This window comes from Apteryx rowi, unplaced genomic scaffold, assembly GCF_003343035.1.
Source record: "Apteryx rowi isolate R43461 unplaced genomic scaffold, aptRow1 scaffold_46, whole genome shotgun sequence".
In the NCBI taxonomy this organism is placed as follows: domain Eukaryota; kingdom Metazoa; phylum Chordata; class Aves; order Apterygiformes; family Apterygidae; genus Apteryx; species Apteryx rowi.
This window is the reverse complement of record NW_020450716.1, coordinates 2,558,166-2,585,924: the sequence shown is the minus strand read 5'-3', so window position 1 is coordinate 2,585,924 and position 27,759 is coordinate 2,558,166. Positions and strand designations below refer to the sequence as shown.

General features: G+C 37.3%; 1 protein-coding gene across 1 annotated transcript; it reads right to left on the bottom strand.

Moving 5' to 3' along the window:
* Positions 1 to 27,684, bottom strand: PAXBP1 (PAX3 and PAX7 binding protein 1; the record flags this gene model as incomplete). Its single annotated transcript, XM_026077579.1, has 18 exons — positions 1 to 1,509; positions 3,395 to 3,549; positions 3,969 to 4,115; positions 5,677 to 5,743; positions 6,020 to 6,096; positions 6,871 to 6,992; positions 7,151 to 7,295; positions 9,234 to 9,433; positions 11,824 to 11,939; positions 12,401 to 12,500; positions 14,829 to 14,952; positions 19,859 to 20,048; positions 21,006 to 21,226; positions 21,784 to 21,887; positions 22,575 to 22,796; positions 24,197 to 24,373; positions 26,198 to 26,326; positions 27,525 to 27,684. Coding segments are annotated over 18 exons (2,574 nt in total), but the record flags the coding sequence as incomplete, so codon positions are not given.
* Between the last annotated feature and the right edge of the window lie 75 nt (positions 27,685 to 27,759).

The following is a 27,759-nucleotide window of genomic DNA, read 5'->3' as shown; positions in this document are numbered from 1 at the left end:
TACTGCAACAGCTCCTTGACAGACAAGTTTATTGAAACAATTTTTAAAAGCAGATATTCTGAATATTCCATCAATCCCAACAGATCAGAAAAACAATTGTTCAGTGTTCAAATGAAGTGTGCATGTTACAAATTGTACATTTTTCATATACTCATTTATACCACATGACATGAGCATAAAATACAATGATTCTTACATTATTCAGTATGCCAATTTATTGCTACAGTTCCCAAAAAAGTAGGGCACACCTGGAAATAGATCTTAATCCAAGGCTATTACGGGTGTTACTATTCTTTGAACCCCAAAATCAAGTCACTAGTGTTTCAGTGTAAATCAGCATATATTTAAAGGGTTTTCTTTTTAATTTAGCTGTAAATTAAACATTTTGTAAGACTGTATTCTTAGATGTACTTAGCAGGAAGTATAACATCTGAAGTATTTACTACAGTATAAATGCTTCAAATCATGGGGGAGAAAATTTTCTTCACCTTCATTTGGCTTGACATCTTTAGCTATATCAATCAGAAGAACAGGTTCCATGTATGAAGTTATTAAAAAAAAAAAAGGGACAAAAGAGTAAGTTTAACCAACTTGTGCAAGAAATTAAGGTCCAGAGTCCACAGGTGAAGTATTATTCCTCCAAAATGAAAGATAGTTTGGGATTAGTAAGTGCTGTCATATATACTTGTGCAATTATCACAAGTTCTTATTGTCTGCCTGCATTAAAGAAATCATTAAGTACTGATTCGGGTTTTCTTTTCTGTTTTGTTCCTAAGAACAGTCTTAAGAGTTCCATATTCCAAATGCAAATCAAAGTTTAGCTATTCCAATTTGAGTCCAGCACGGACACTTTTTAAAGGTCTGGTTCCATTTGAAAGTCTACTATTTAGGTCAAATGATTTTCACATATCTGCATGTTTTGCCAGCCCTTTTGACCAATATGATGATCATTTTATTGTCAAAATGAGGAATTCTTAGCAAATGAAAAGCTTATGTCAACAGTAAAAGATCTCTATATCCAGTGTGAAAGTAACACGGTGGTATAAATATATGCATTCATTGTATTACACATAATATATTATACACATTCCAGTTAACCATGGAACAATTAACAGAGTATATGACTCGTAGTCATGGGTACAAAGTATTTTTGTAAACAAGATTCTGAGAAACTTTGAGGAAAATCTGATTTCGGGAAAGATGATAATCTTGGGTTTCCATTTTTAATTTCAAAGAAATCAAAAAAAATTTTTTTTAAGGATGCTGTATATAAGAATGCACTTTGTATTAAAACAAGGATCAATACTTTACAGTTTAAGAAACTTTACATATGTACATAAATTACACATCAGGAATGGTTTTAAAGCTCAAAATGAGTTGTCAGAAAAGTTCTATTTCCCTTCTATTAAAATCTTTAGCTCTTTTACATTGTGATCATTCGCAACTGTCACAGCATGATCCAGTGCTCGGATACTTGCTAGAAGCTTTATTATCTGCTTTATGTTCTCCCTAAATAAGAGGAAAGGGAAAAGTCAATATAGAAACTAAACAATACTGTACACGTATCAGTATTTTAACAGACAATCTCCTTCCTTCCCCCAAATCATGAGTATGAATGTGTACAGCAAATCAGTTTCAGATAATTTCACATCACCTTCCACCCTGCTTGCTTAGTCAGATAAAATAAGCTGGTTATCAACTTTACGTACTGAAATTGAAAATTTTGTTTTGGGGTAGCAACCCTGGAGAGAAAGAGGGAGTAGGAATTAAATCATACATTTGTTTTATACTGAAAGTAGTACAGTCTAAAGAAAAAGTCTTGGATTAGTTAAGGACTATAAAATAAGTCACAGCTCTTAACAAATAATTTTTGAGCGCCCCCCCCCCCCMAAAAAAAAAAAAAAAGTCAAGCACACAAGTATTTTCATGCATGCCTTAAAAAGGTAAGCTTGCCACAAATAAACTGCATTTTGATTCAGGTCAGTCTAGGTAGCTTAGAGTGAACAAACTGCTTGGGGACGGGGGGTGGGGAGTTGTCTCTACTTCCTAGGCTGTTAAGAACATTTTTAGTATCTTGGAGGGAGGGCAGAGATGAAATGCAAGTCTCTCAGACAATACTAGAGGTCCAGAATTCATCTTAAATGAAACTAGCTGATCTGTAAAAAAGCACCCAAAGTTTGGAAAACTAACATGTCTTCTCAGTAGAAATTAATGTATTTGTTAAAACAGAACTGTACTGGTTTTCACATGAATAGACATGACATCTTTCAGGTATAAAATGCTATACTTCTGTTGCAGACTTACTTCATCTGCTTAATAGGGGCAATGAGAAAAGATTTATGAAATGCATGGAAATAGCAGGAAGTCAGAACATAGAAATTTAATTAAACTAAAACTCACCATGGAAAGAAATGTATTAATTGGCTATTAATCTTCCAATACAAAGTTTTACCAAGCTTTGGAAGACAAGTTCAAGTGGTAAAGAAAGTTCTTTCATATTTAGAAACTGGCTATCAAAAGAGAGAAAGTTTAATCTCTCCTGGATTCTCTCTCACGTCCTTCAGTTCAATTCCTATACCATGCTAGACTAGGCATTTTGGTTTCAGAAAGAAAGGAGTAAAGGGTCTATTTTGGGTTTGGATCATATGGGGAAATTTAAATTGGTACATGACATTAAACTGGTATGTGACATTATTGTTATACTCCAGACACATACTTCCAAGCCATAACTTGGGAGTGGATAAAAAGTAGTTTCAGCACGACCTAGCATGGCACAAAGCTCTGCTTCTCTGAAAACTGGATGAGTCATATGCTAAACTAAAAAGTGACTCTAGAAACAAACAGATAAATGTCCAATAACCGACATAGTAACTGCAAAAAAAGGGATTTTTGAGGCTCTAACCTAAGGAAGTTATTCACTATACCAGAAAAAAAATCCTTAACCAAGATTTCTGTCCACTATGCTTCAAGGGAAATTCCTGTCTCTACATTTCAGAAGTAAAAAGACTCTTAGATCACGGGGAAAAAAAGGCTGCATAAGTAAAAACAGGACTTTCCTACAGTATTATTTCAAAAGCATGATTTGTAATTCAGAAGCCGTTATGCAGGAATCAACAACAGGCTCAGAGGGTGAAGTAGTCCAAAAACAGTAACTACAAAAGTTTCCAGAATCAAGGAGTAGTGCAAAATGTATTTTGAATATCTGCTAATTTCTAGCAGCTGCTGTTCTCTACCGCCTTAAAAAGCCCCATCTATTATACCATAAGAATGTTAAGTTTGAAGTCAAAGAAAATTTTAGAAGATTTGCAGCAGTATGGAGATATTTACTGATGTTTGTATGCATCAGCCAAATAACACAAAGCACAAGAAACGCAACTGCGTTAATATAAATTACCTTGCATTTCTTTTCTCTACATCAGAGCAACCAATGCTGTTTCTATAAATTGTGTCAGCCAGATGAACAAGGTATCTACAGAAGTTTTCCAGCTGAGAAATAGTCTTGTCTCCTTTTAGATTAGTGAACCACTGTTTAGGAAAGCAAGCAATTACCTAGACATAACACAAGAAAGTAAGTTAAAAAACAAAGTTAACCAACGTTTTAAAAACTATCCAACATGAATTGGGAAATCTGCCAGGTAAGACTGCAGTGACAAGGCCCAATTAAGTGAAACCATGGGAAACTTGCAACAAAAAGACAACAGTCCAAAATTCAAGTGGTAAAACACTAAAACATACACTACACCTACATTATCTACAGGTAGCAACCAGGAAAGGTTCATTCTTTAGTTGGTGTCTTTAAAAAAATTAAAAAAAAAACCAACAAAAACCTGTATTTTTCCACTGACATTGCAATATCAAAGTCAGGACTGGCTGAGTTTCAAGAGTATCAAGTTTTAAACTACACTTCTCCATCAACTGGAATTTTTGAATTAGAAAGTATTTTAAATATTTTGTTCATTTTTACTTACACTTTGAGCTTTCTTAATGCTGTCATCTCCATACTCCGAATTTTGAAAAGCCATAAGAATATATCTATTTAGCAGACCATCTATTGACAGTTCCTGGAGAGTTTTGTTCGAAAGGATTCCGCACCACTGGAGAAAGTTTCCTAATAACTGAAAATACAATACAGGGAAAATAAGTATTTAAAATGTACTGACAAACAATACTCTAGAGCCTCTCCAAATGCATCAGTATGGCCAAGGTCAGCAAGGGAAACATGCCTTTTGATAGCTTCAAATCTATTCAGAACCTGAAAAGTACCAGTATAGAGTGTTACAAGTTCTCATACAACAAGAAAAAAAATCTCCATTTTGCTCATGTTTTACAAAAGGAGTCAGTGAAAAAATTAAAAGTTTTAAGCCAGCTTGTTCACAAAGCTTAAGAGTCAATATCAGGTCAAGCAGGGCCTAGCATATGGCATCTGGGGGTAAATTCACAGCCCCTTGTCAATCAAATTCCCAGCTACACTGTCAGTGTACCCTTACATCCAAAAGCCGCTGACACAAAAGACACTAGCTGTCAGCGAGGGGAGTGCTGGCTTAGCAGGCTGCGCAGCTCTTATCCCCCACTGGCACACGGCCTGCAGAGACCTGCTGCCGGCCTTGTACAAATGAGAGCTGCCAGCAGTCTACTGTTAAGGCAGGTCATGAGGAAACAATACACGAGTGCTTGCMTCCCCAGCTTCTATTTCTGCTCTTCTGTGATGCTATAGGTGACTTGCTAGCACAAGAGAGCTGAATTTTAATGCTTCTCCAAAATAAGGCTCCAACAGGCAGGGCCAGAAGCAGGCAACTTCACTCTTAAAAGAAATACAAGCTGTAAACAAGCAATCAGTTTGTCTTAAAATCAGCATTTTAATAAATGAGCTTTGTGCATTTTTTGCTCTAAGAAAAGTTCATTTTTATTTTTGAGTGAAAAAAAAAAATCAGTGCCAAATACTTCAAGGAAGTGAAGTGATCGCAAACCTATTTAGAATACAGTCTCTCACTGCTGTAACCTTGTATAGAAAATTCCAGAGAGTTTTCTGTTTGCAGGATCATGGAGGTCAGCAGCACAATCCCCATTGGTCTCATACACTCACTTTTCTAATCTTTCATTTGAAAGAAACTACAAGAGCTATAGCTTCTTGCACACCTTTGAAAACTCTACAGTACACATTCCGCATACACAGGCTTTTTCTTCCACACCCTTTCTCGTTTCAAAGAAACTAGAATTACAACTGTTCTTACACTTTACAAATAGTAACTACCTTTACAAAAGAGGATATAAAACTGTCTTTTTATCCAGGTTATTTTCATGAAGTTTCTCACACTATTAAAAAAATAAACCAAGCTCGCTCATTCCCACACAAGTGAAAGAAAAGCACTACATATTTTATTCTGACAAGCACAATGACATCCTTTAAGAAAAAAAAAACTGGGTTGTCGAGTATGCTGAGTAAAGCCACAGTGCACAATTTAAAAGGATGTGCTTTCATCTGGCAAGCTTTTAAGGAGGGCACAGTTCATTATCAAAGGCTAAGAATCCTGCGTTCTTATGCTGAGAATCCTACTCTACAGTTCTTTCAACAGAAGTTAAAACAAAACTTCATCTACCATTTTCCAAAAATATGAATGATACTTTGTTGCTACGCTGTCTAGGCCAAAAATTTACCAGATTTATTTACTGACTTACCTTAACAGAAGACCAAAATTGACGTTGGAAAAACAAATATGGACCAGAGTTCTTGTTTTCTAAGATGCTGGAAAGTAAGAGATTTCTTTAATGAGCAACCAAGACCACTTCTGTCTGAAGTTTGCCAACTTCCTCCTTCCCACACACACAGTTCTTTTCTATAAGTATTCCCTTCTTCTGCCCAGCCTGTCCTTGCTTAATCCTCACAGCATGGTAATGATATAGCTCCTGCATCCAGCCAGTGAACCATACAGAGGTATGGGAAAAAAACCTAGCACCTATGGAAAAAAGGCACTGACTTGCAAATAAAGAGGTCTAAGATCATATTTAAAAGCAAACTTACTTTTTTGGATATAATGGCATGAATACATCATCATCAAGTGTTCTCCTCATTCTTAGCAACAATGCCTTTAGAAGCATCTGAAACAGATGATTTAAGAAGTGTCCAAAGCACTGCTTAGTAGTTAACCACTGAAATTTTGATTTTAAAAGCAACAAAGTACATTTGTACAAAGTACATTACTGTTGTGACTGACAGTAAAAGGTATACATACTTAAGCACACATATAAAGAAAGTATTACAGAAGCCTATAATAATTAAAAGTTAGAGCTGAAATTTCATACTTTTAATAAAAATTGAAGGCAATGTAATTACCTTATGGTAAGCTTTGCTATACAATTAACTATTGTGAAATCCAGGCTTATGTCATTTTAATCTTCAGCTAACTTCTCCCCCACACATGCACTTTGGCCTATCTCCTACTATTCTACAGGCAACGCATTTCTATACATTGCATTAGGCATGGCACTTGAACTTATGACAGTAAGTTCTTGTGTTCATAAAAAAGCAAGCAAATTATGACAACAGATTTGGAAAGGTTACAAAGATCCAAAAAAGAAAAATTCTAACTATTTTAGCTGACCTTTAAAGCAAATCACAGGCTACACCTTAGTACTATTCATATCTCTTTTCATCTCTACCATAAATTTGGGGCAAACTTCACTGACCATGTTCCTCCTCCTAATTTACTGCCATTACCTGACTCTCTACAACTAGCCAGCAGAACATCAAATAATGGCAAAATTCTTTTTGTTCCTCACTAAACATGCTGTGTTTTCCAATATAGTGTCTTACAAGATATATTCAAATTCCTTAACTTATCCAAGATATTTAAGAAAATAAAAACAACTTACTTGTGTATTTTTGTTTTCTGCATTCACCACTGAAGGGTATCCATCTACTAGTTTCTGTACAATTGCTACCATCCTAGATGTTTGTGTTGTAGAAAAAGGATCCCATATATTTTCAGAAATCACTGTAAGAGATCAAAGGATTACTCAACCAAAGGATTACTCAACCTCAATTGCAAGTACTCAGAAACAGGTAGTAAGGCAGTCAGACACACATGACAAAAATTTACAAACCAGTAAAATCTAACAGCATAAACAAGCACTTAAGAAAAAAACCCTATACCTGTTAATTTAGGGAGAACAACTCTCTCCACAATGGTAGGTAATAGTGAAATATCAGCATCATCTTTTTCTTGCTCCTGTTCTTCACAGCCATAAAACAGCAGCGATTCAAACCACAACATAGTCTCAAAATCTCGACACTTGCCCTAATAAAATGAATTGGAAAGAGGTCAGATTTCAAAACAGAGATTTGAAGTCAACAACAACAACAAAGCCTCAAACCTGCTAGAACTCCAAAACCATGATATACCAACTAACCAGGACAGAACTGCTTTAAAGTTGTCTACAAAGTGTTCTAAGTAAGCAAGGTATACAGTATTTGAGCACAATAACAATTTGAAAATCCAGTCCTTTTTCTATAGGTGTCAGGTATTCACCTACACCTAGACCAAAGGAATCTGGTATAAGGACGGGCAAGTTATTTCACCTCCTGCCTTGGCTCCCCCACCTGAAGCAGTGCTATTTCCTTCAGAAACACAGGCAAGCCTGATTCCTGAGAAGTGAATGAAGAAACAGTTTTTCCCAACCAAAACCTGGGAGAGGATGGGTTGCAAGGTTAATTTTCCATAGATCAGCCAAATAAACCAATTCATTCTGCAACCACACAACCACTAGATCTAATGCAAGGGAAATAGCAGAAATAGGACTGCCTTTTTTGGACAGCCCTTGCCCTGCAGATTTTAACTTCTAATTATACCTGAGCCAATTAAGAGCCCACAGATTAGCGGAAAAGTGAGAAATACAGTCTATTTGCATTAAGCATTCTAAAACTATGCTTTCTTGATTAAAAGGTCTTTTTATGAATGCCATGTAATTTTTCTAACTTAACAAGATGCTTAATAGAGACAGTAGCACACAATGGAGAAACAACAGTGAAAACTGTTAGATTTAAGAATTCTATACCTTGTCTCCAACTAACTTAAGCTTGTTTTGCCAGCCTGAAAACTCACATAAAAGTAAAATGGGGAGAAGGGAGTATTCACAAAAGCAGGTTTAAGTTTAATGAGGCCACCTTTCAGAGATTCCCCCTCATTTAGGCAAAATAAATATCCTGAATGCCCTCTGAAGACTCTTACTTCCCCTCCTCTGCAGTCAGAGCAGAGGAGGTAGAAGATCACCTTCTACAAATATTCTCTTAGTGGTTAAGAAAATACACCTCTGGAGAAAGGAGAGAATCAGTCATTTGAGACAGGCTGAGATATATGCAGAAGTTACTGTAGATAAGCTAAGCTTTGAAAGGGGGGAAAGAATCTGCCTTATTAGTCTAGTTGCCTAACAAAACAGGGCTTATGCACTGTGCCTTGACCCACCTTCTCCCATCCCCCAGTAAAAACCAACACAGCAGAAAAAAAGTAAATTTCTACAAGTACTGTGAAAATAAGCTACTGACTGCAGCAAAAATACCCTATGATGGCTTTCACTGCTAGGAAGAACAAAGTGGGAGTCAAGTTACCTGAACTGTTTGTCCTGAGGCTGCTCACGTCAGCACACATATGCAGGCTGGACAATGTGCATGTGCCAGGGATACTGGGTTGCAGCAGTGCTGTGCTGCTTCTCCCATGCTCCCTACTTACTAACTGGGCAACAAGTACTACAGGGAGGACTTAAAAATTGCCAGGCAAAGTTCTACAGAGTACAAATGGGTAGGTGAGAGAAGGAAGGGTGTATAATGTAGGGACATAGGTCATAAGTCAACAAAATAACCAGCTTCTTAGTTCCACTTCATCTGAAGAAACATCTCCAGAATCACTGTTTTCACTTAAGTATTTTAAAACCTAAATGTATTAATGAAGAAGCTGCTTGGCTTTTTGGTCTACAATACTCCCTGAGAAGGTACCCTCATGTGCTGAATTTAATTCTGGTCTGCTGGGAATCAGGGGAAAAAAAAAATTATGGGGAACAACAGCCCAGAAACTCATCAGAAAAACACATCACCCTAAGACAGGCACCTGTTTCAAACCTCATGCTTAGAACATGCATTTAGGAGAAGGACTCGTCAAAGGTGCAATTCACTTTGTTCTGCAGAAGTGTGAAAGAACCACTATACAAAAGCTTACGTGCAAGTTGCTTGCACAGGACCTTACCTCCAAAGGAGTCCAGATAAGCAGCTGAAGTCTGATTAAAGGGTTAAACAGCTTTGGTAAACAGAGGCCAATATAAGCATCCTTGTAAGAAGCATAGTACTTTGAACGCCAAGCTTCAAACTGTGACTTAATACAATCAATTGAATAAAAGCTTTCCAAAACATCTTCAAAAACTCTGCTGGATTCTTTTAATATACGATCTGATGAGGAAAAGAAAGTCAKGGTAACAAGTTAATCACCTTTTCCCTGTAATACCTCTTTCAAGATAGACTTTGAAGCTGAACGGCATAAACTTAACTGCTGCCAACATAAAAATAAAAATAAAAAATCAGGTTCTATTCTAAAGATTTTATTACTTCTGCCTCAAATATACAAGAAAATAAAAATGTGAGCACATAGGTACTACCTGGTGTACAGTTTTGTCGCAGGTCTTGCTTTAAACACCTCATACAATCATTTCCAGTCTGCCAGCTGCTGGACTGATGATGAATTGGGTTGTATTCATATAGGCAAGAGAACAATGTGGATCTAACTTCAAAGCTGGTCTTGTGCTTTGGGTGGGAGTTTGGAACAAGTGATTTCCAGGTTCCTTCCAACCCAAATTATTCTACAACTTTGTTCATCCAAGTGCAGCAGAGCATCTCTGAGACAAGCTGACTGAATCAAGCACTCGAGACAGAGCAGTCCTGGCAGACACCACACTAAGCTGCTGAACATGTGACATGTCCATTAGCACTGAGCAACCATTACACTCCCTTAGCACATTTGTTATGTTTTATCATACTTACACTACCAGTTTTCTACATGGTCCAATTTTTTTTTCCCCCATGTATTATATTTTCTCATTTCTTTGTGTATTGTTTTCCTCTTGCCTCTTCTACTCCCCAGGGTTAGTTTTATTTTAGCCAGTCATTTTTGCTGTGGCCACACAGTTTTAAATGTTAATTTACAGCAGTTACCTGCACGACTAACATTAGTACACACAAGAGGCATAGAGAGGGCTGAGGGAACGCTGTCATACAAACACACTTTTCACACTGAGATCTAGAAAAGATGCTCAGTCTACAAAAAAATTAGCAGGCCCAAGGTGCATCCTTCTGTCCCACATAGCTCACTGCAGATTATGGACTAACATAAGAGCTATGAATGATAAATAAAAGCTTTAGAAATATAATACTTATTCAAAAACTGACAAAACTCTTGCAGAAAGCTTTCATACACAAAAAAGTGCAGAGTTACAAAAAGCAGTTCAGCCACACTGAATTTTTAATCTGTATCATTTAACTTCGTGAAGTTAATTATAGCACCTAACAACTCTGAACAGATACTTTATTTATCAAGAGAGTTCTCTACTTGCATCCACAATTTTGGCGGATCAACCAAAGGTATGCAGAACATTTGCCCTTTTGAAGGATCCAGCTGCTTGACAATTAATTTAAATGCTTCTCTTAATCTGTTCATACTTTGTGTCTCCACAACCAGCTACAGCATGAGTTCGGCATTTTTGTCTCTGTGAAGAATGACTTGTTTACTTTAAACCTATCTGATCACTTCCCTTAAGCTCTCACACTGTAAAGTAAAAAAGGTGTTCTCAAATCTCCAAATTTTATTTTTTATTCTAGTACCGTAAATCCCCATTTACCTTCTGCCATTCTTTTTCTAGTTGAAGAGTCCAGAACTGTTTCATCTCTCCTCATACAAACTAGCCTACATATGTAGTTCTCACTGCTCCCCTTGTCTGCATTTCTTCTAATCTGATTAAATTCTCTTTAACGAGAGATGGTAATAATTGTACTCAGGTTCAAGATGAGAAGGTAACAGGATTACCATTACTGCTCTCACAGTAACCTCTAGTATTGTTTCCCTTTTATCTGCCACTGTTAAAGCTGACTGCTCCATCAAACTATCCGCACTTCCCCAAAATCTCAAGATTCTTGCAATTCCCCCAATGCTCAAGAAGCATTAGCTTAACTTACAACCCCATTTATTGCATAATTACAGTAAGAGTTACTTTGAACAAACTAGTCATAAAACTGCAGATGAATTTAAAATCTGTCAGCACTACGAGATCTTTCTGCAATGTTTTATAGTCAACATCGTTCTTTAAATTCTGCAGAGTTTGTCAGGCTGTAACAAGGATCTATAAAAATGTTGTCATTGCATTTCTAGACACTTATGCAAAACTCCAGAATGTAATTCCTCACAAGCAACAAAAGTTTCCCAAAGTCTTCAAAATTCTACATGTAAAGCAAAATAATGTGTTGGCATATAATCAATTCTCAGCAGATTTTTGGAGAATGATAAATCATGTTCCAAACTGGAGAGAAGACTTAGTATCCACTGAAGATACAAAAGCAGGTTTGAATGAAATAGAAAGCATCTCACTACAGATAGGATATTTAGTTAGCTGCAAACTGCACAACAGGCTGGTATGAAAAAATGTCTTGGTCACATTGATGATCCAGCAAGGAACAATTCCTAAACTTTCACCAAGATATGGTGAAATATATATGTAGGGCTGCTTCTTAGCTGATTTTTTTTAGCTGAATTTTCTATATTTTATTATATAAGCCTCATTAGTTTTTCTAACCTCGCTCCATATTGAAGTTTGTAATATCTGTTGAAGTTTCCTCATCATCGCTGGAGAGACCTTCAAGGTGATCAGCCATCTTCCCAGTTTGCTCTCTTGCTTGTCTACGACGGGCTCTGAAAAGGAGCAGCAGCAGGAAACAGCTATTACATTTTTTCCTGTACAATAAACAGACTTGCCTAAGCTTGTCCTAACTTCTAATATAAGGAGTGAAAACAAACTTTCACTATTTTGCTGTCTCAACAGGGGAGGGAAGAGAAACCAGCAGAGATCATGTAGATGCTGAATGGGTTTATTATATTCTCTTTCAGTGATTTAAATCAGCATTATTTAAAATGGCCACTTGTTTCATACATTTACATGATAAGTAGGGTTATTTAGGGATACCCCTGCCCAGCATTGCAGCTCAAGTATTTTCTTCCTCCCCTATTGCTTCTGTCTAGTTTGTAAGCTCTCCAGGAAAGGAGCAGATCTTGCTGTCTGCATTAGTGTGTCACACAAGACTCCTGCATCACTGATAACTGTATTCTGCAAGCTGGCAAAGAGTCCTAACGGACAAGAAATCTCAGCACTCTACCTTCTAGCCTCTCTTTCCGCAGTCCGCCGCTTCACTTGTTCTTGATAGAGCGCTCTGTCTCGTCCAAAAGAATCAAGATTTGGTGCCATCAGTGCTTTATCTGTAAAATTATATTGATGAAAATTAAAATGCTTATCTACAATTATATGATGTGTTGTAGGCAGTTTCATAAGAGCCTTTTACCTACTCAAAACTAAGTTGTAATTTGAAGTAGAAACTCGAGGTTTTCAAAAAGATGCACCCTGAAGTCTGAATTCACAAGTCTAGAGGTTAAAAGAGGAAGTAATGGAGTTTGGAAAAATCTCCACTTTAAGTCAAACAGAAGACTGTTTTCACCATACTTCACTCTTGTCCCTCTCACAACAATGCTCAACTATATAAAGTCAACAATTTTAATAGAAACTGCCTAAACTGAATGGTCCAAGAAAAAAATGCTGCTTACATAAATGTGTTCAGCATATACATCTTTTGAAAGTAAAGTGAACAAAAAAGAAGGCAGAGAAGAGTGAACAGAGCTAAAATATATGATATTTCAGAGTTCTATTCATACGGCATCTCTCACTGAGATAAAGTTTGTATTCTTTAGATTACCCAAAATTTCAAATGCATCAAATCTACTAGAAAATAAATCCTCTCCCCTCCCCTTTTTAAACAGCAATTCAATAACAGACCAGTACATTCTGATTACAGAAAACAATACAGCTAATCAGTGAAACTGATTAGCGACCGGTAGGCAGGCCTAAAAAAGTTTCCAGTTTATCCTTTTTAGGTCAATTCTTAAAAGTGGAATGAGTATTAGCCAGCACTCAAGTCCACCCATTAAAATATAAACAAAATTTAAACAAAAGTCTACCCAAATTACAGGAGTAGATTTACATGTTCTAACTAAATTGATTTACAAATCCATCATTAAAAATATTAATGATGATCAGTACTATAATTCCATAAAAGAAATACTAAGAACTTTAACATATGGATGAAGCCATCATTTATCCAATTTTTTTAAATGTTATTCAAAGCTGAGCTACATGTCTTTACAAAGAAATAAAGCAAACATTGGCAGACAAATTTAAACCCACTTCTAGCCCTTTAGTGATGTTCTGACACATTGTATGAAAAGCAGATTGCCTATGTCCGCAACAAACATCAAATCCAGCCTGGCATCTATTCCTCGTTTCTGTGATAACGTAAAAGACAGAACTGAACTATTTCAAGAGAGAGTCCATCCTCAGGACTCCCAGATATACAGATAAGAACACCCTTTAAAACCCTACCTTGACAATGACAATTATTCCTATCCCACAATCACACCCCAGTCCAACACAGTCCATTTAATCTTCTTTTAAGAAACTGCTTATAGTACACTAGGCTTCTGGTCCTCACAACAGCATTTTCATGGAAAACTGTAAGGGCTACACGTGATGCCTGGGGCTCCAAATAAGTCCTAAAAGGAGCATTTATGCTGACCACTCTTGTAAAGGAATGACCAGCTCTGATGCCCTAAAGCTTTAACACAAGCTCAATAAATTATTTGTAATGGCATTTACAGAACTTTGTCGCTGCATACATCGTGACAGATTAGGAAACAGCTTTTATTATTGAATTTCAGGTCAGCAAGAGCACAGCAATAGCACAGGAAGAAATCCAGTTTTAAAAACGGGAGGCTCTCCAAAACTGAAAGGAGACTAGTATGAATGGAACATTTTACCCATCATTTAATGCTGAACTATACGTTCCCCCTCAAAGGAATGTATATTTTCATCCAAGTTCCTATTTATATTTTTGTAGAATTTTACATACCGAAGAGCGATTGTCACAAGAAAACTCCTCAACAAGAATCCCCTATCCCCACGCTCACAAAAAAATATAAAAGGGTGTTTTAACTGGCTAATTTTAAGATATATTTCACACAGAGGATCACTTTCTATTAGTCTGATTTTTAACAATGGCGACAGTCTCTTCCAGATCCTTACTAGCTAGGTGTCTGAAATGAAATACTTATGCTGCCTACAGAATAATATAAAAAACAACTCTCTAGCACAATTCTTCATGGCTTTGTATAGAATTAGTTGTAGATGTTAAAGCAAATTTGCAAATTCAACTAGGTCAAAATAAAGGTCCTGACATAAGCAGAAAATCTGGAGTCACATGCTGCTACTACTACTACCACTACTCATACATTTTGAGTGCTAGGAAAGAGAAAATACAGTTAAGATCGACAGAAAGGAGAGATGAAGTCAGGATTAGAGTAGCTTTGAGTTTAAAACAAAACAGATTAGAGAACTTTAAATTTAAACTTGCTTCTATCCATCTCAAGAGTAAGGACAAGCTTTAAGACAGTCATACTTTAACATTTACATTTAAATTAAGCCATACTAAGTAAACAAGGTTGTTTAATGAATAATAAAAACCTTCAAGATGGACTGACTTGAATGGCTTGAAAACTCCGAAGATTCATCTTTAATATCATCTTGTCGTCTTTGGACAAGGCGGGAAGCTCGCTGTTTGTACAGCTGGTGCATTGCGGATTCAAGTTCGTTAATCAGAGGCACCTGTAAAAATACAACACACTACGTAATATCGAATTCTTCAGGTGCTTAGTTTTCTGGGGTGCCATACTATTCCGAAGCATAACGCTGTCACTGTACTTCTAGCAGCACAAACTGTTTTCTTTTACTCATTTGTATCATTTGGACCAGTAAATATTTCAACTTGAAGAAAAAGCATGCATTTAACAATGTTGGCAGCTTTCAGCTGTAGCAGTAACGTTCTGAAAGTAATTTCTGTCGACTGAATGAGTCTGCACAGTAAGACAATCGTTTCCGAGAGTGTAAAATGTAATTTCAAGTACTCTTTGTGAAGTTCTGAGTGTACTTAAATATTGTGCCAGGCTAATACTTACAATTCACAGACCTCATTATTTCCACTCTATTTTTAAACCAGACTATAGTAATGTTCTATTAGTTTAATGAGAAAACAACCTGACTGTATATAGTGAAAAAACAAGGCATAAATCTAACCTTCTGAAGCTAGCAGGTATTGTTTTGCTACAACACTTATTAGCACATGTTGAAACATTACTGAAATTGAATAAAACAAGTGCATAAACACGTTATGCCAACAGGCACTTCATTTCAATAAAGTTTTACTCAAGCCTATCATCAAAATCAAAATTGTACAATTCCTGTGAGTTATGCATTAAGTAAAATCTTTGAAAGATACAGAGTTAAGCTAAATCAGATCTGCTATTCTTTTTAAAAAAAAAAGTGGATGAAATTTCAGGAGTAACTGTAACAAAAATATCAATTATAGCAACTAGGAATTTCCGGACATTAGATAGCAGACGCACTGCTCACTTTTGTAGATCCATTTCTTGGGACCAGTTTTAATTAGATCATCACACATATTCAAAAGTGACACAGAACTTTTCACAAACCCTTAATTTGGAAAGGTCAAGTCCTATAACTCAGTTCTTTTTGGTACGAACACTTATGCTGTGTCATCCTTACCTCCAAGACATATGTTTAGTCCATAGTCTTCCATTTTTTTTACCTCAAATATTTCATTGCTGCCTACCATCCAAGATTATGGGTATTTTTAAACAAAAAAATAAAATCATAAATTGTTTCCTGATCTAATTTAGAACATTACAGCAGCAGGTATTAAAAATCCCCCTTCAGCAAAATTTAAAATTATGAGATTATACCTGCAGGGCCATTTCAGCTATCCAAGAATGATACACACAGAGGAGATATTAAAAGCAAAGAATTATTAGCTCTTTGGGGTATAAGGTGGACTACAAGGGGAAAAAAAAAAAAGGCAACTCTGTACCAACTCCAAATACACAGAACATTTGGGGCGGGGTGGGGGGGGGAAGAATAGGGGGTAGAGGAAGACAAGAGGGAGAAGGAAGATCCCAGGGTTGGAAGTCTAAATTCAGAATTTAAGACAATTTTGAAAACAGATTTAATCAAACAACATCTTAGTTTTACTGTAGTTTGTCACAGAAATAGTTTCTTCTTGTATGCATCTAAAGGGAATTCTAAAATTGAAAAGTTAAATCAGTTTTTGAAATAATCCCTAGATTTTTTTTCTGTAACCATCCTGAGTTTCCTTCTATAATTGCCTCAGCATTAATAGTCAGCTATGCATTCAAATATGTGGATCTACTCAAAATATTTTCCATTTACAACCTAAGAAACTTAGTTGTTATTCTTTTACAGTCAATACTGTGGTTGATGAGTGACTGATAATTTCACTACCTACTATAAAATTACAACATTCATTCATTCACTGTTTTGTTCAGTCGATACTTTAAATTCAGTGATTTTTTAATTTTACTTACAATGTAAACAGTGTAGGAGAAAAAATGCAAAGGTTTCAGAACATTTAGACCGCAAAGTGCTTTAACCTACAATTCCCCACAGTGTGTTTTGAAAGACTGCTTTCACAGGTAGAGTAACAGTTCACCTAACCATGTTGCCAAAGGTAAGCTAAGAAAAATTTAGTCCTTCCCTATCTCTTGCATATTCTTAGATTCAAAATGTAAAGACACTATTACCACTTCCTAGCCTTCTCAGAAAGCATAATTTTGACAATATTTATTTGTGAAGGAACTACTGGTCTTGCAAGCATCCTCCATTCCACTGATTTTATCATTTATGGGAAAAAAATATACAGGATTTGACATTTCTATGGCCTGTCTTTAAAATTTGCATAATAGTTGCCTCATACTCTCCATTGCACCTCAGCAAAGCGCAATACATGTCTAATGTTCAGAATCTCTTCAAAACAGAATACAAACAAAACTGTTTTGTTGCGGGGGGGGGAMATGAAGGGTTAAACATATTGAAGAGGTGTAGAAATAAGGTGGTGGGGGAAGAAATTCCACTTTACAATAATACTTTTTGTTTTCCAAAACTCAGTCAATGGACATACATAGAAACTCTAGGAGAATGGACTCTTTCTGAATATGACAAGTGTATTATGATCACATTAGTGCTTGTTCAACAAAACACTATCAGGCCACTATCAATGTGAATTTGACTAACAACACAGTCATGACCAGGCCTAATAAAACAAAGAAAAAGCATCAAAGTATCATATGGGGGAAGGTCCTAATTTTTTATGTATATAAAAACATGTGGGTTTTTTATGCATACGTACATATATATATACACACACATACATTATATATGTGTATACACACACACATATATATTTTATATAAATATATAAAAATATTTAAAGCAAGTGTTTATGTGTGGTTACATATACACACACACACCACACACAGACACTTGCTTTAAATAGCAAAGTAGCCAGTACCACAGGTTCTACAAAGAAGTTGAAGGTAATTTACCTCTATAGGAAGATTATTTTCCTGCTGTATTTTATTACTTTATTTAAATAATAATAAATTTTTAATACTTTTGTTCCCCCTCCCTCCCTTAAAAAAAAAAAAAAACAAGCCAAAAAAAACCCACCCAAAACCCAAACACCTTGCTGTGTCCTGTGGGCTACTGTTTTTGAATTTCATAGTACTTTCGTCATGCTGAAAGCACTGAATTCCAAAACAGATTATGTGGCCAAAGAACTGAGGAATACATAGAATTTTATAGTTAGTGTACTGCTCCAGTTGAACTGACCACATCACAGCCTGATTCTGCAACTCACTGTGCGTACAGGTACTTCAGCAACATCCAACCGAAACCAGTAAAACTCTGAACGCCCTTAAGAAGCACTAGACTGATAAAAAGCACATCTGAAAAAAAGTTCATGGAACTGGCATTTGGGGTATTTTTGGAGGGTACAAATGTAACAGAAGAACAGTCATCAGGAAAGCAAAGGCACATTGTAAGAAAGCAACTTAACAAGCCTGTTTGTTAAATTATCAGCAGCTAATCTGTTGCATCATGGCTAGAACTGATTTCCTAGTATAGCTAGATAGGTTTTCTATGAACTGAACTGGAATTGTCACATTATTAGCAGTAAACTTCCCTGGTTTATACAAAATTTAGGAGACTAAAGGGCTTGGTTTACACCCAAAATGGTGCTAACACAATTGGTTTAAACAAGATATTTTTATCAAGACAATGTGGACAGTCATACAGACAACATCCATGCATAGCCTACGCTTACTACAACAGAAATCTAACAAAAGGTGCTTTTAAAAAACAAACACTGAATCGAGATACAGATATTTCACTTGTCTTCTGAAATACAAATTCATCTAAGAAGCAAAAATATGAATAGTTATCTCTAAATAAGAACTTAGGCATCTGGGCAACCAGCACTGATGGAGCAGCAAAGAAGTCACCTTTATTATCCATGATTAGCTAGCACCAATACAGGCTCAGGAATACTGCTTCTTCAGTGAACAGCATTTATTATAACTAATCAATGAGCTGAGTGAATTAACTGGTCCACACTTCCATGGGTTTGTTCATGGCTGATGGTGATTCTCTAGTGTACAGGTTTGAAGATGAGCATTTCCCAAGACCATTAATATTGGACAACTACTGTATAACTGATTAGCAACCAGAATGCTTCTATTTTCTTCTTCCTCACCTACCAAGATAAGTGAAGGAGAACAGTAATTTTAACTACTGAACTCACGTAATTCTGGCAGCTAATGTAATCAGAAGATACCATACTACTGTATGAAATAAGTCAGAAGACAACGAAGGAATAGTCTGTACTGCTAACTGAATTTTAAGATTTCTGTAATCAATTAATATATTTACCAGATTTAAATAGTTCATTGAGAAACAACCCATTTAATTTAACTATTTACATCAAACTAAGTAATTAAATCATAATGAATAGCATAAGGAAGAGAGACTAAGTTTTCAAGTTAGAAATATACAGGAGGATTGTACTGCATGGAAGGTGTATACTTTTAAGTTTGGGTGGCTTCAGCCAGTGACAGTAGTTTTAGAACTTTTCTCCTCCAAATACCAGAGTACTACCAAATGTGAAATTGTTTGGCAGGAGGAAGTTTACAGTAACACACAAAATATGAATTTTTGTTACTGTGTTTATAAAGCATTCCAGAACCTAGCAGTGTTGTAATTCAGCCCATTTTTTTGGCCAACTATTTGTTGGCCTGATACCCAACGTATGCAAAGGGCAGAATCTGAGTAAAGTTCAAGTGCCGTATCATCTACCATAATGCTAAAGATAGATAGCCTAAAAACATTTTTAGATTATCTAGAGTCAGCATTATGTTCCAACAGGAAATACACCAGCAATCTGTCCTACTGTAAAAGAGAGCTTTTCTGATAGCCAACTTAGCATGATGAAAAGTTATCTTTTCAACACTTGAATAACCAAACCTTTAGAAGAAAATGTTCTCAGGGGACTTTTTTCAAAAGGGAGCTGTGTTGTTTGGCATGTACTACGATTCCCTATTTTTTTTTTTTAATTGAAAAAAGATGAATGTTTTTGCATCCTTACCTTTTCACTGAAACACTCAAGCAAGTCTTGGACATACCCTCGCATTTCTTGCAAAAACTTATACTGTTCACCAATACCCCCAGAAGACCCTTCTAATCTTTCAATTGCCTTGGTAGAGTCCTCTCGGCTTTGCTGATGTTTCTCATATTGCTGCCGATTAGCTTTGTGCAATTCTTTCATAGAGTCCAACCTGAGGGGCAATGAATAAATATCAAATTTACATCCAAAAGTCTATGTATTTCAGACTGTTGAGATATTAAACACACATTGCAAGTTCCAGGTCTATATATGGGAAATATTTTAAAGACACATTCTCTAACTTTAATTTGCCACTTTCTGCCCTCTCTACCTAAATAGCAAGGCTAATGGCTTAAATTAATTAGCTAGGCAGTGCAATGTACTCAGCTTAGTCAACTCCTACAAACTTCCACAGGAATTGAAAGCCCTTAGAACACCACAAGACTGACCCTAAAGGAAAAGCAGGGAGGAAGGTTTTATGGTTCACCTATCAAAAAAGTATACGAAATATAATTCACAAAAAGCCATCTTCTTCCTCTAGTAACCTGACTGACTAACAAAGTCTGTAATACTACAAGGGGCATACAAACCAATTTTGAGGACAAGTAAAGGGCAAGCTGTTCATTACAAACGATTTCTCCCTGCAGCTGGGTTGTTCATTCAGTAGGACCTTTTCCGTACCTGACAAGCAGATTACAATGTTTAAACCAAAAAAAACCTGTTCAGACTAAAATCTAAATTCTCTACCTATTCAGGGGAAAAATCTGATTTACAGTTTAAAAGGATGTTACTTGACAAGCTAAAGACCTCACTGGCCTTTCAATTCTTGACTATAAGATTGTGCAGTGTCCAGAAGATGCAACTCAGACCTGTCTTCAACAAGATCAATGGCCACATATTTAAAGCTTCACTTCCAGAGAAGCAATCCGAGGAGATTTTCGAACAAAGTGTCAATGTCATCTTCACTTTGGGGTTTTTTTTGTTTGTTTTTTGGTTTTTGTTAATGGATGTGCCAGTCGGTACTTTTCCAGCGATGAAACTCTGCATTTGCTCACCGAGACTAAAAGGTGCCTGAGGAACAGAAAGCTAGGGAACAGGTCTTTAAGTCTAGAAAGATGGTCTGTCCTACCTGTCTTTAAGCTGTTTCTTTACCAAATCAATAGTAACAGGAGTCATCTCATTACTGGGAGTTTTGAAAGGAACTGTATTATCTGTTTTTTGAGACTTGGTTTCTGATGATCCATATGCAGCGTAAGTGTATGGAATGCCATATGATGAACCATAAGACAGTGTCTGGTAAGTGTTCTGGTAGTACAGATTATTCACTTCAGCAGGCTGACTTGGTTGAACCTACAGAAAGATGGCATGTGATCATACTGTATTAGACTTTAAAGAAACGAAAAACTTGTTGTTTCACATCTCAAACCTTGCAAAATGAAAAATGTAGGCAGATACATATTAATGTAATTATCACCAGGACTTAAATGAACTGTACAGACATATGGCAGAACCTGCTACAAATTCCAGCTCTAAGTTTATGCTGCAACATAAGACAGCAACAGCAAAGTAGTACACATTGTTACAGCACAGACTCTACAAACCCACTGATAAATAGGAACAAAGGTCTTTTCAAAGTGGCATTATTCTAGCTCTATTCTAGGCTGCAAATAAATGCTGGTTAACAGCACAAAAAATGATGAATACCTAATTTAGAACAGAGAGGGACTAAAAAAACAAATACCACTGGACACTTAAAATGTAAATTCTCACTTCATTTTAAAGAACATCAGAAATTCCACACTAATCTTCTCAGATCAAACTGCCTTCTGTAAACTACCCAAGTTTGTAATGAATTTAGCCAATATATGCAAAAACAAAACAGAAAAGGTTCACGACTAAGTACATGCCTGAGGTATGTTGATTCCTTTCCGTATCTGTTCTTGCTCCCATCTACTGAGTTCTTCATCCTGCTCCCCTGTCACCAGGGCTTCATCGTCACTTCCCTCAATACCTGAACCCGAGTAAAACAAACAGGTAACAAAAAGGAGAATATATTCATAGTAAGGGCCATGCTGAAAGACATGCTCCACTGGGAACATGGAGTTCAGTGCATTCTCCCTCCCTCTTCATAAGGAGCTAAGGGTGCTAGTCTGAAGTATTATCATGGATGTTTCATTTCAAAAATCCAATGGATATATTTGCAATCAACTGTTGGTAAAGCTCTCTAATACTATAAACCTACATTTTAAAAATACTTTTGTCGAAGATTATTTTACCTGCTTGCCAGCAAGCAGAATGCTACATTGAAGAACAAATGCTCTTCTGATAACTATATACACTTCCTAAAAAAAAAGCAGAAAAAAAAACCAACACAGGACCAATACTAATCACATAATAATTGCTTCTACGTGCAAGCTTGCATAAGACTTGGTAGACCTGTGTGTTTCTAGCATGGGAACTTGGTTTGTGCATGCAAATTTTATAAGCAGATTTCTTTATGCGGAAAATAAAAAAAAAAAAAGGAATATATTTCCAGATTCACATCTAGTAAGTATTGTATGCTACATAGATTATGATCCTGATAGGTATTTTGGTGTTTGAAAAATGCGTTGTTTAAGAACACTGAAAGGGAGCAACTGCAATGAAAACAGTGTGAATATTTATCAGCTATGCAACTGTCCTTCTGAGAAGATATTACCTATTTCCTCAGCAATCTTTTGCCTTTGGGATTTCTCCTTCACTGTAAAAACTATCCTCCTCTTCTCATCATCATCTTCATCATCACTGGCATCATTTTCGTCTTCTCGAACAAGGCGGCTTTTACCTGGTTCACTGTCAACAGGTGTAAAGTCTCCAAGTTCACGAGCCATTTGACGCTTTTTCCTAGCGGCATGAATAAAAGCAGCATCTGGAATTTCTCCTAGAGACAGATGTTTGTACCGTTAAAAAACCATGACTCCTTATTACTTATCTCTGCCACCCTACCAACTCTTCTTTGCAAACAGCAAAGAATGTGACAGAGCGAGAGCGCGCCAGAGAGACAGAGCGAGAGCGCGCGACAGAGCGAGCGAGAGCGCGCGACAGAGCAAGAGCGACATTTGCAAGCAAATTATAAGCTACAGATGCAACATTTCAGGCCTGTAAGTCTCAAAGTTGGGTTTCTTCCCAAAACAGTTTGCTCTGCTTCCATCAGCTCACATGCCACAGGAGCCTAATGTCCCTACGGGAAATACTCCTAGAGAAGAGGAAGCCTTTTACAGGGGCTGACTACTGCAAGGGGAGGAAGGCAATAAGGTTCTTGGCTATGCCACTCCTTGATCCGATCCTGCTCCTAACTCTTATTTGCAGGTAGGGGGAAGGGGGGTTGGGGGAGGCATTTAAAAACCCAGCCATTTCAATAGATGACAATAGCTTAGAGATCAACGGGACACCAAATAGGACAGAGATAATATAAGAAGACTGTACAGTTGAGAAGAAATAAGAAAAGCAGACCTAAAAAACTACCAAAATAGCTAGTAAGAAAATTAATGCAACTTGCATTTATCATATACAGAATGGCCCCCCAAAATAATTTTTTTGAAACATCAAGAATTCTACCACTACTTTGATTAGGTACACACAAAAGATTAAAGTTCAGATTCTCTTTATACCTGAAATGACAGAGTCTACTCAAACCAGCAGTATCTTTAGAGACAAAATAATATATATGCTGCACTTCTTTGCAATTACCCCTTAATGGGAAAAAGATTTGAGAGTCAACTAGAGAAATTCTTTTTCCTTGTGTTATTACACTCTGTGAAATACAGTCAAGTCTATGGACTGAGGACATGCAGAGGAAGTTTGTATTGGGGAGCAGGCTACCACATAAGTTAGCTAACAAGTAGTTAAACTACCTAAAAAAACATTTTCTCAAAGTGATTTCTTTGGCCTCAGGGCCTGACAAGAACCTCATTAGACAGAACGAAGTAAAAAAGATTTGAGGTACCTGTAACTGAGACATTCAAATTGAAGACAAAGTTTTAACTGAAAGCAGTTAAAATTCACATTGAGAAACCTATCCTGAATCTAAATCCTATTAGTTTATTATCACGTTGAGAGATAAGTTCTCGGTTTTGACATGAAGATTAAGCATTCTGTACTGCAGCAGTTTCTCCCATAAGGTTTGCAAAATTGAGCAGCCTTGGAAAACAGGGGTTTCCTGAATTCTCAGATGCTGGCTACATTGCTAAAAAATATTTCTTAATCCCTCAAATATACCAGTCTGCTGTAACTGCTGGCTAAAGCATTTCTCAATATAACAGACATATTACAAAAACCCACCTGGGCGGAGAACATTCAGCGACGACAGAGCACTTGAAAATGCCCCACCAGCTTTTGGTTTTTCTTCTTCCTTCTCGCTTTCAACTTCCATTTCTTCTTCACCTTGTTCACTGTTTGCAGTCCCATCTTCTTGACTTATATCCTTGGTCAGTCCTGTTTTTTCTAGAGATGGCTCGACTGTTAAGACAACAAAGCCCACCTTTTACTCTCTTTTGTAAAGATCATTCAAAAACATTTTTAAGATCTAACAACTCAAAGTAAAAATTAAATGAAAATGTTAAATATTAATTTCATTATTTAGGGATGTAACCACAACACAAAAAGTGTATTTTATTAGTCACTGAGATCCTCTCGAAATGAAGTCTGGCAAAGCAGACATCCCCAAACCATTAAGCATTCTATGTATAGCCAAATATTAAAAAAGTGAGGGAACCCAAAAATTAAGATAATGTGTACAACCTTCACACAGACTCTTATGCAAGTAATTAGAAAGCAACAGTGCAAATGAATATAAGATATTCGTTAGAGATGTTTCAGCCATATGATTAAAACTCTTCAACTCAAGACTTCCACTATTTGCTTTAATGGAATGGTTGATAACAGCAGTAGGTTGCCATCATATACGTGGCCCAGTATAAACTACTGTTTAGTACTTAATTTTTCCCTAATCCCATTGTTCAGTGTGTATCTTGCCTGTGTTGCACCAAATCTTTGCACAAAACCAGATTCACTTCAAAAGGACCTTTTGTTTTCCTGGGCAGGGAGTGCAACATTACCCTACGTTAGGTGGTTAATATTCAAATACAGGCAGCAGGTACAAACATTATGTAAAAAAAATGCATAGTAAATATGGCTACCCAATCCAAGCTGTATTATCCAAATTTGAGTTTAGCATTTTGTAACATTTGTTTAGAGAATCCAGACGACTGATTCAGTAGCAGCCATGAGGTCTCTGCACTGTATCCAAGCCAACTACAGATACCATAAAACAGATAAACAGAAAATAAGCACATCTTACTTGACTCACCCAGCATAATACAGAGTCTTGTGGCAAAAGCAAGAATGAAGATCCAGCTTTGCACAGATCATCTGAGTGTTAGCCACAGAAATCATCCTTTCTGTTTCTGCTGACACCCAGTACCACTGTACAGGCAAGTTAAACATTCTAATAACAAATTATTTGTTATTAGAATTAGAGTTTTGTGATTAAAAAAGGCAAATTTCTACATGGGACCATGTTCAACTCTCATGCACTTCAGGTATCCCTGCAACTTTTAGATCATAAGCCTTGCACTTGTGCTCATGGGGTAGCAGGTTATCACTCTGTACATGAACCAACTGGAAGAGGAAAAGCAACCTTTACACTTTGGCAACGGGCTTTCCAAAAACCAACAGTAGAAGAACAATGAAGCTGAAATCCCAGGCTTTATTCCAAGATATGGAGTACCGCACATTGTTAAAAGATCCTTCTGTTCCAACACTTCTATCCTGTCATCTCAATCATCAACTATTCCCTACTTTAAGGTCCCATTCCTGAAACACGTAGCCATTGAATAATTCACTTAATAACAAAGAACACCACACTGCTCACCCCATAATTTTCCCTTTTGAGAAGCTGCATTACAAGGACACGTTCTATCAGATAAGCACGAGCTGCAGTTCTAAACTAATTATTAAGAGGAACTCATCTGACAAAAATAAACAAACAGAGTTGAAAAACAAAAACTACTGAGGTCTGCTGACAACTGTGTATGTAAGCTTTGTGAAAAGTTTCATCTTTCTACATTCATTTCCACATCAGAAAGATTCAAAGAATGCTACCAGCTTCAAACCAACATTTGCGAGGTTCAAACAAACATATTTAATGCATGCTCTATGCTCTCCGTTCTGAACGCTTCATCCTGTAAAAAAGACTGACAATTCATCCTGAAAACAAGTCATTTGTATTTACAATACTTAATCTTTGCCATTAATAAAAGTTACTGTTAGCATTGCAGTTACCATCTGTTGGAGAATTGACCTCTGTTCTAACTTTTGATTTTTCAAGATCTTCTTTGTACTCTTTCTTCAGTTGTTTTACAATCTTTTTGCTGTAACTTGACTTCTTCACTTTAAAAACTTCTTCAGTTTCTTTAAAAGAGAAGTTGAAAGATATTACATTAGACCTGCAAAGTAGTATACCTACCTACTGAATCTCTTAATTTTGTGCCTAGAACAACTTAATAAGTACCACTAAAAACATAGTTTGATGTAACTTTACGCTTGCATTACTGTGGCAAAAACAGTCCAATACTGTTTCTTTGGACATTCATGCCTACCTTGCTTTTTGTTATGTTATTTTTCAAGTGCATCTCACTCACAGCACAGCCACACAAAGCAAGGCTGAAGTTACACAAAAGTGTGCACTCATGGCCTGCTTTTATCTGACCATAGGAAACCTCTCTGTAACAGCTGATCCTCCACTGTGACCCCAAATTTGAAAAAAACCAACAAGAAGCCCAAATGTTTTAGGTTAACGTTCCTTTACAATCACACATATACACGTGTCAGTACAACTAATGGCTAGCAGTTCAGAAACACATTTTTTTGATTGTACTACCAGTTTAAATGCCTGCAGAACTACAGCCTACCAAAAGGTATTCAATAAGTCAAAGAACTAAACTGCATCAAAAAGTCAAAGTCTGATGTAGGAAATCCAAGTTTCTTTTTCCAAGTAAATACTGTAATTACAATATTTCTCTCAAGATTTTAAGCTACAAGCCTTAGAATCCAAGTTCCACTGATTACAAGGGTAGTCCTTTTTATTTAAAAAGAACAAAATTCAAAATGCTTACTAACTCCCCTGCAGGCAAAGAGCATCACAACAGGGCTATCACACAGCCGTGCTATTTTTCTGAACGCTGGGGCCTGAAAAGCGTTCGGCCACTTTTGCTATTCAGGGAGCTCAATCCTCGTGGCCTAACCCCGCACCCAAACACCAGTGATTTCACGAGGAGCCCGCTAGGACAACGAGCCACCTGACACGGCCTGCGAGCGCCGGCCGCACGGGAAGGAAACCAGCGCCACGCAATGCCACCGCAACGATTTGGGGGGAAAACCAGCAGCCCCTGAGGGCTGCAGGGGCAGGTTACGGAGGGGGGCAGAGGCTGGGCCCAGGGTCGCGCAGGCCCAGCGCGGCCAGGCGCCGCCAGCGCGCACGGGCAAAGCCGTGTCACCGCCAAAGCAGGATCCAGCGGGGGAAGGGCCCGGGGGGGCATAACACACAACGCTGGGAAATAAAACAATAAGCTGCGGGCCCGGGCCGGCCCGGCGGGCAGCCGCCGCTCACCCTCCTCCTCGTCCTGGAAGCTGAGCAGGCTGGCCCGCGGCGCCTCTCTGTGCTCCCGCGCCCGCTTCTTCTCCTTGGCGCGCCCGGCCCCCGGCAGCCCGTTGCCCTGCTGCTGTTGCTGCTGTTGCTGCTGCGGCGGCGGCGGCACCGGGCGGGTGAAGGGGCGGGGGGGGGGGGGGGTTGCCCTGCTGCTGTTGCTGCTGTTGCTGCTGCGGCGGCGGCGGCAGCAGGGCGG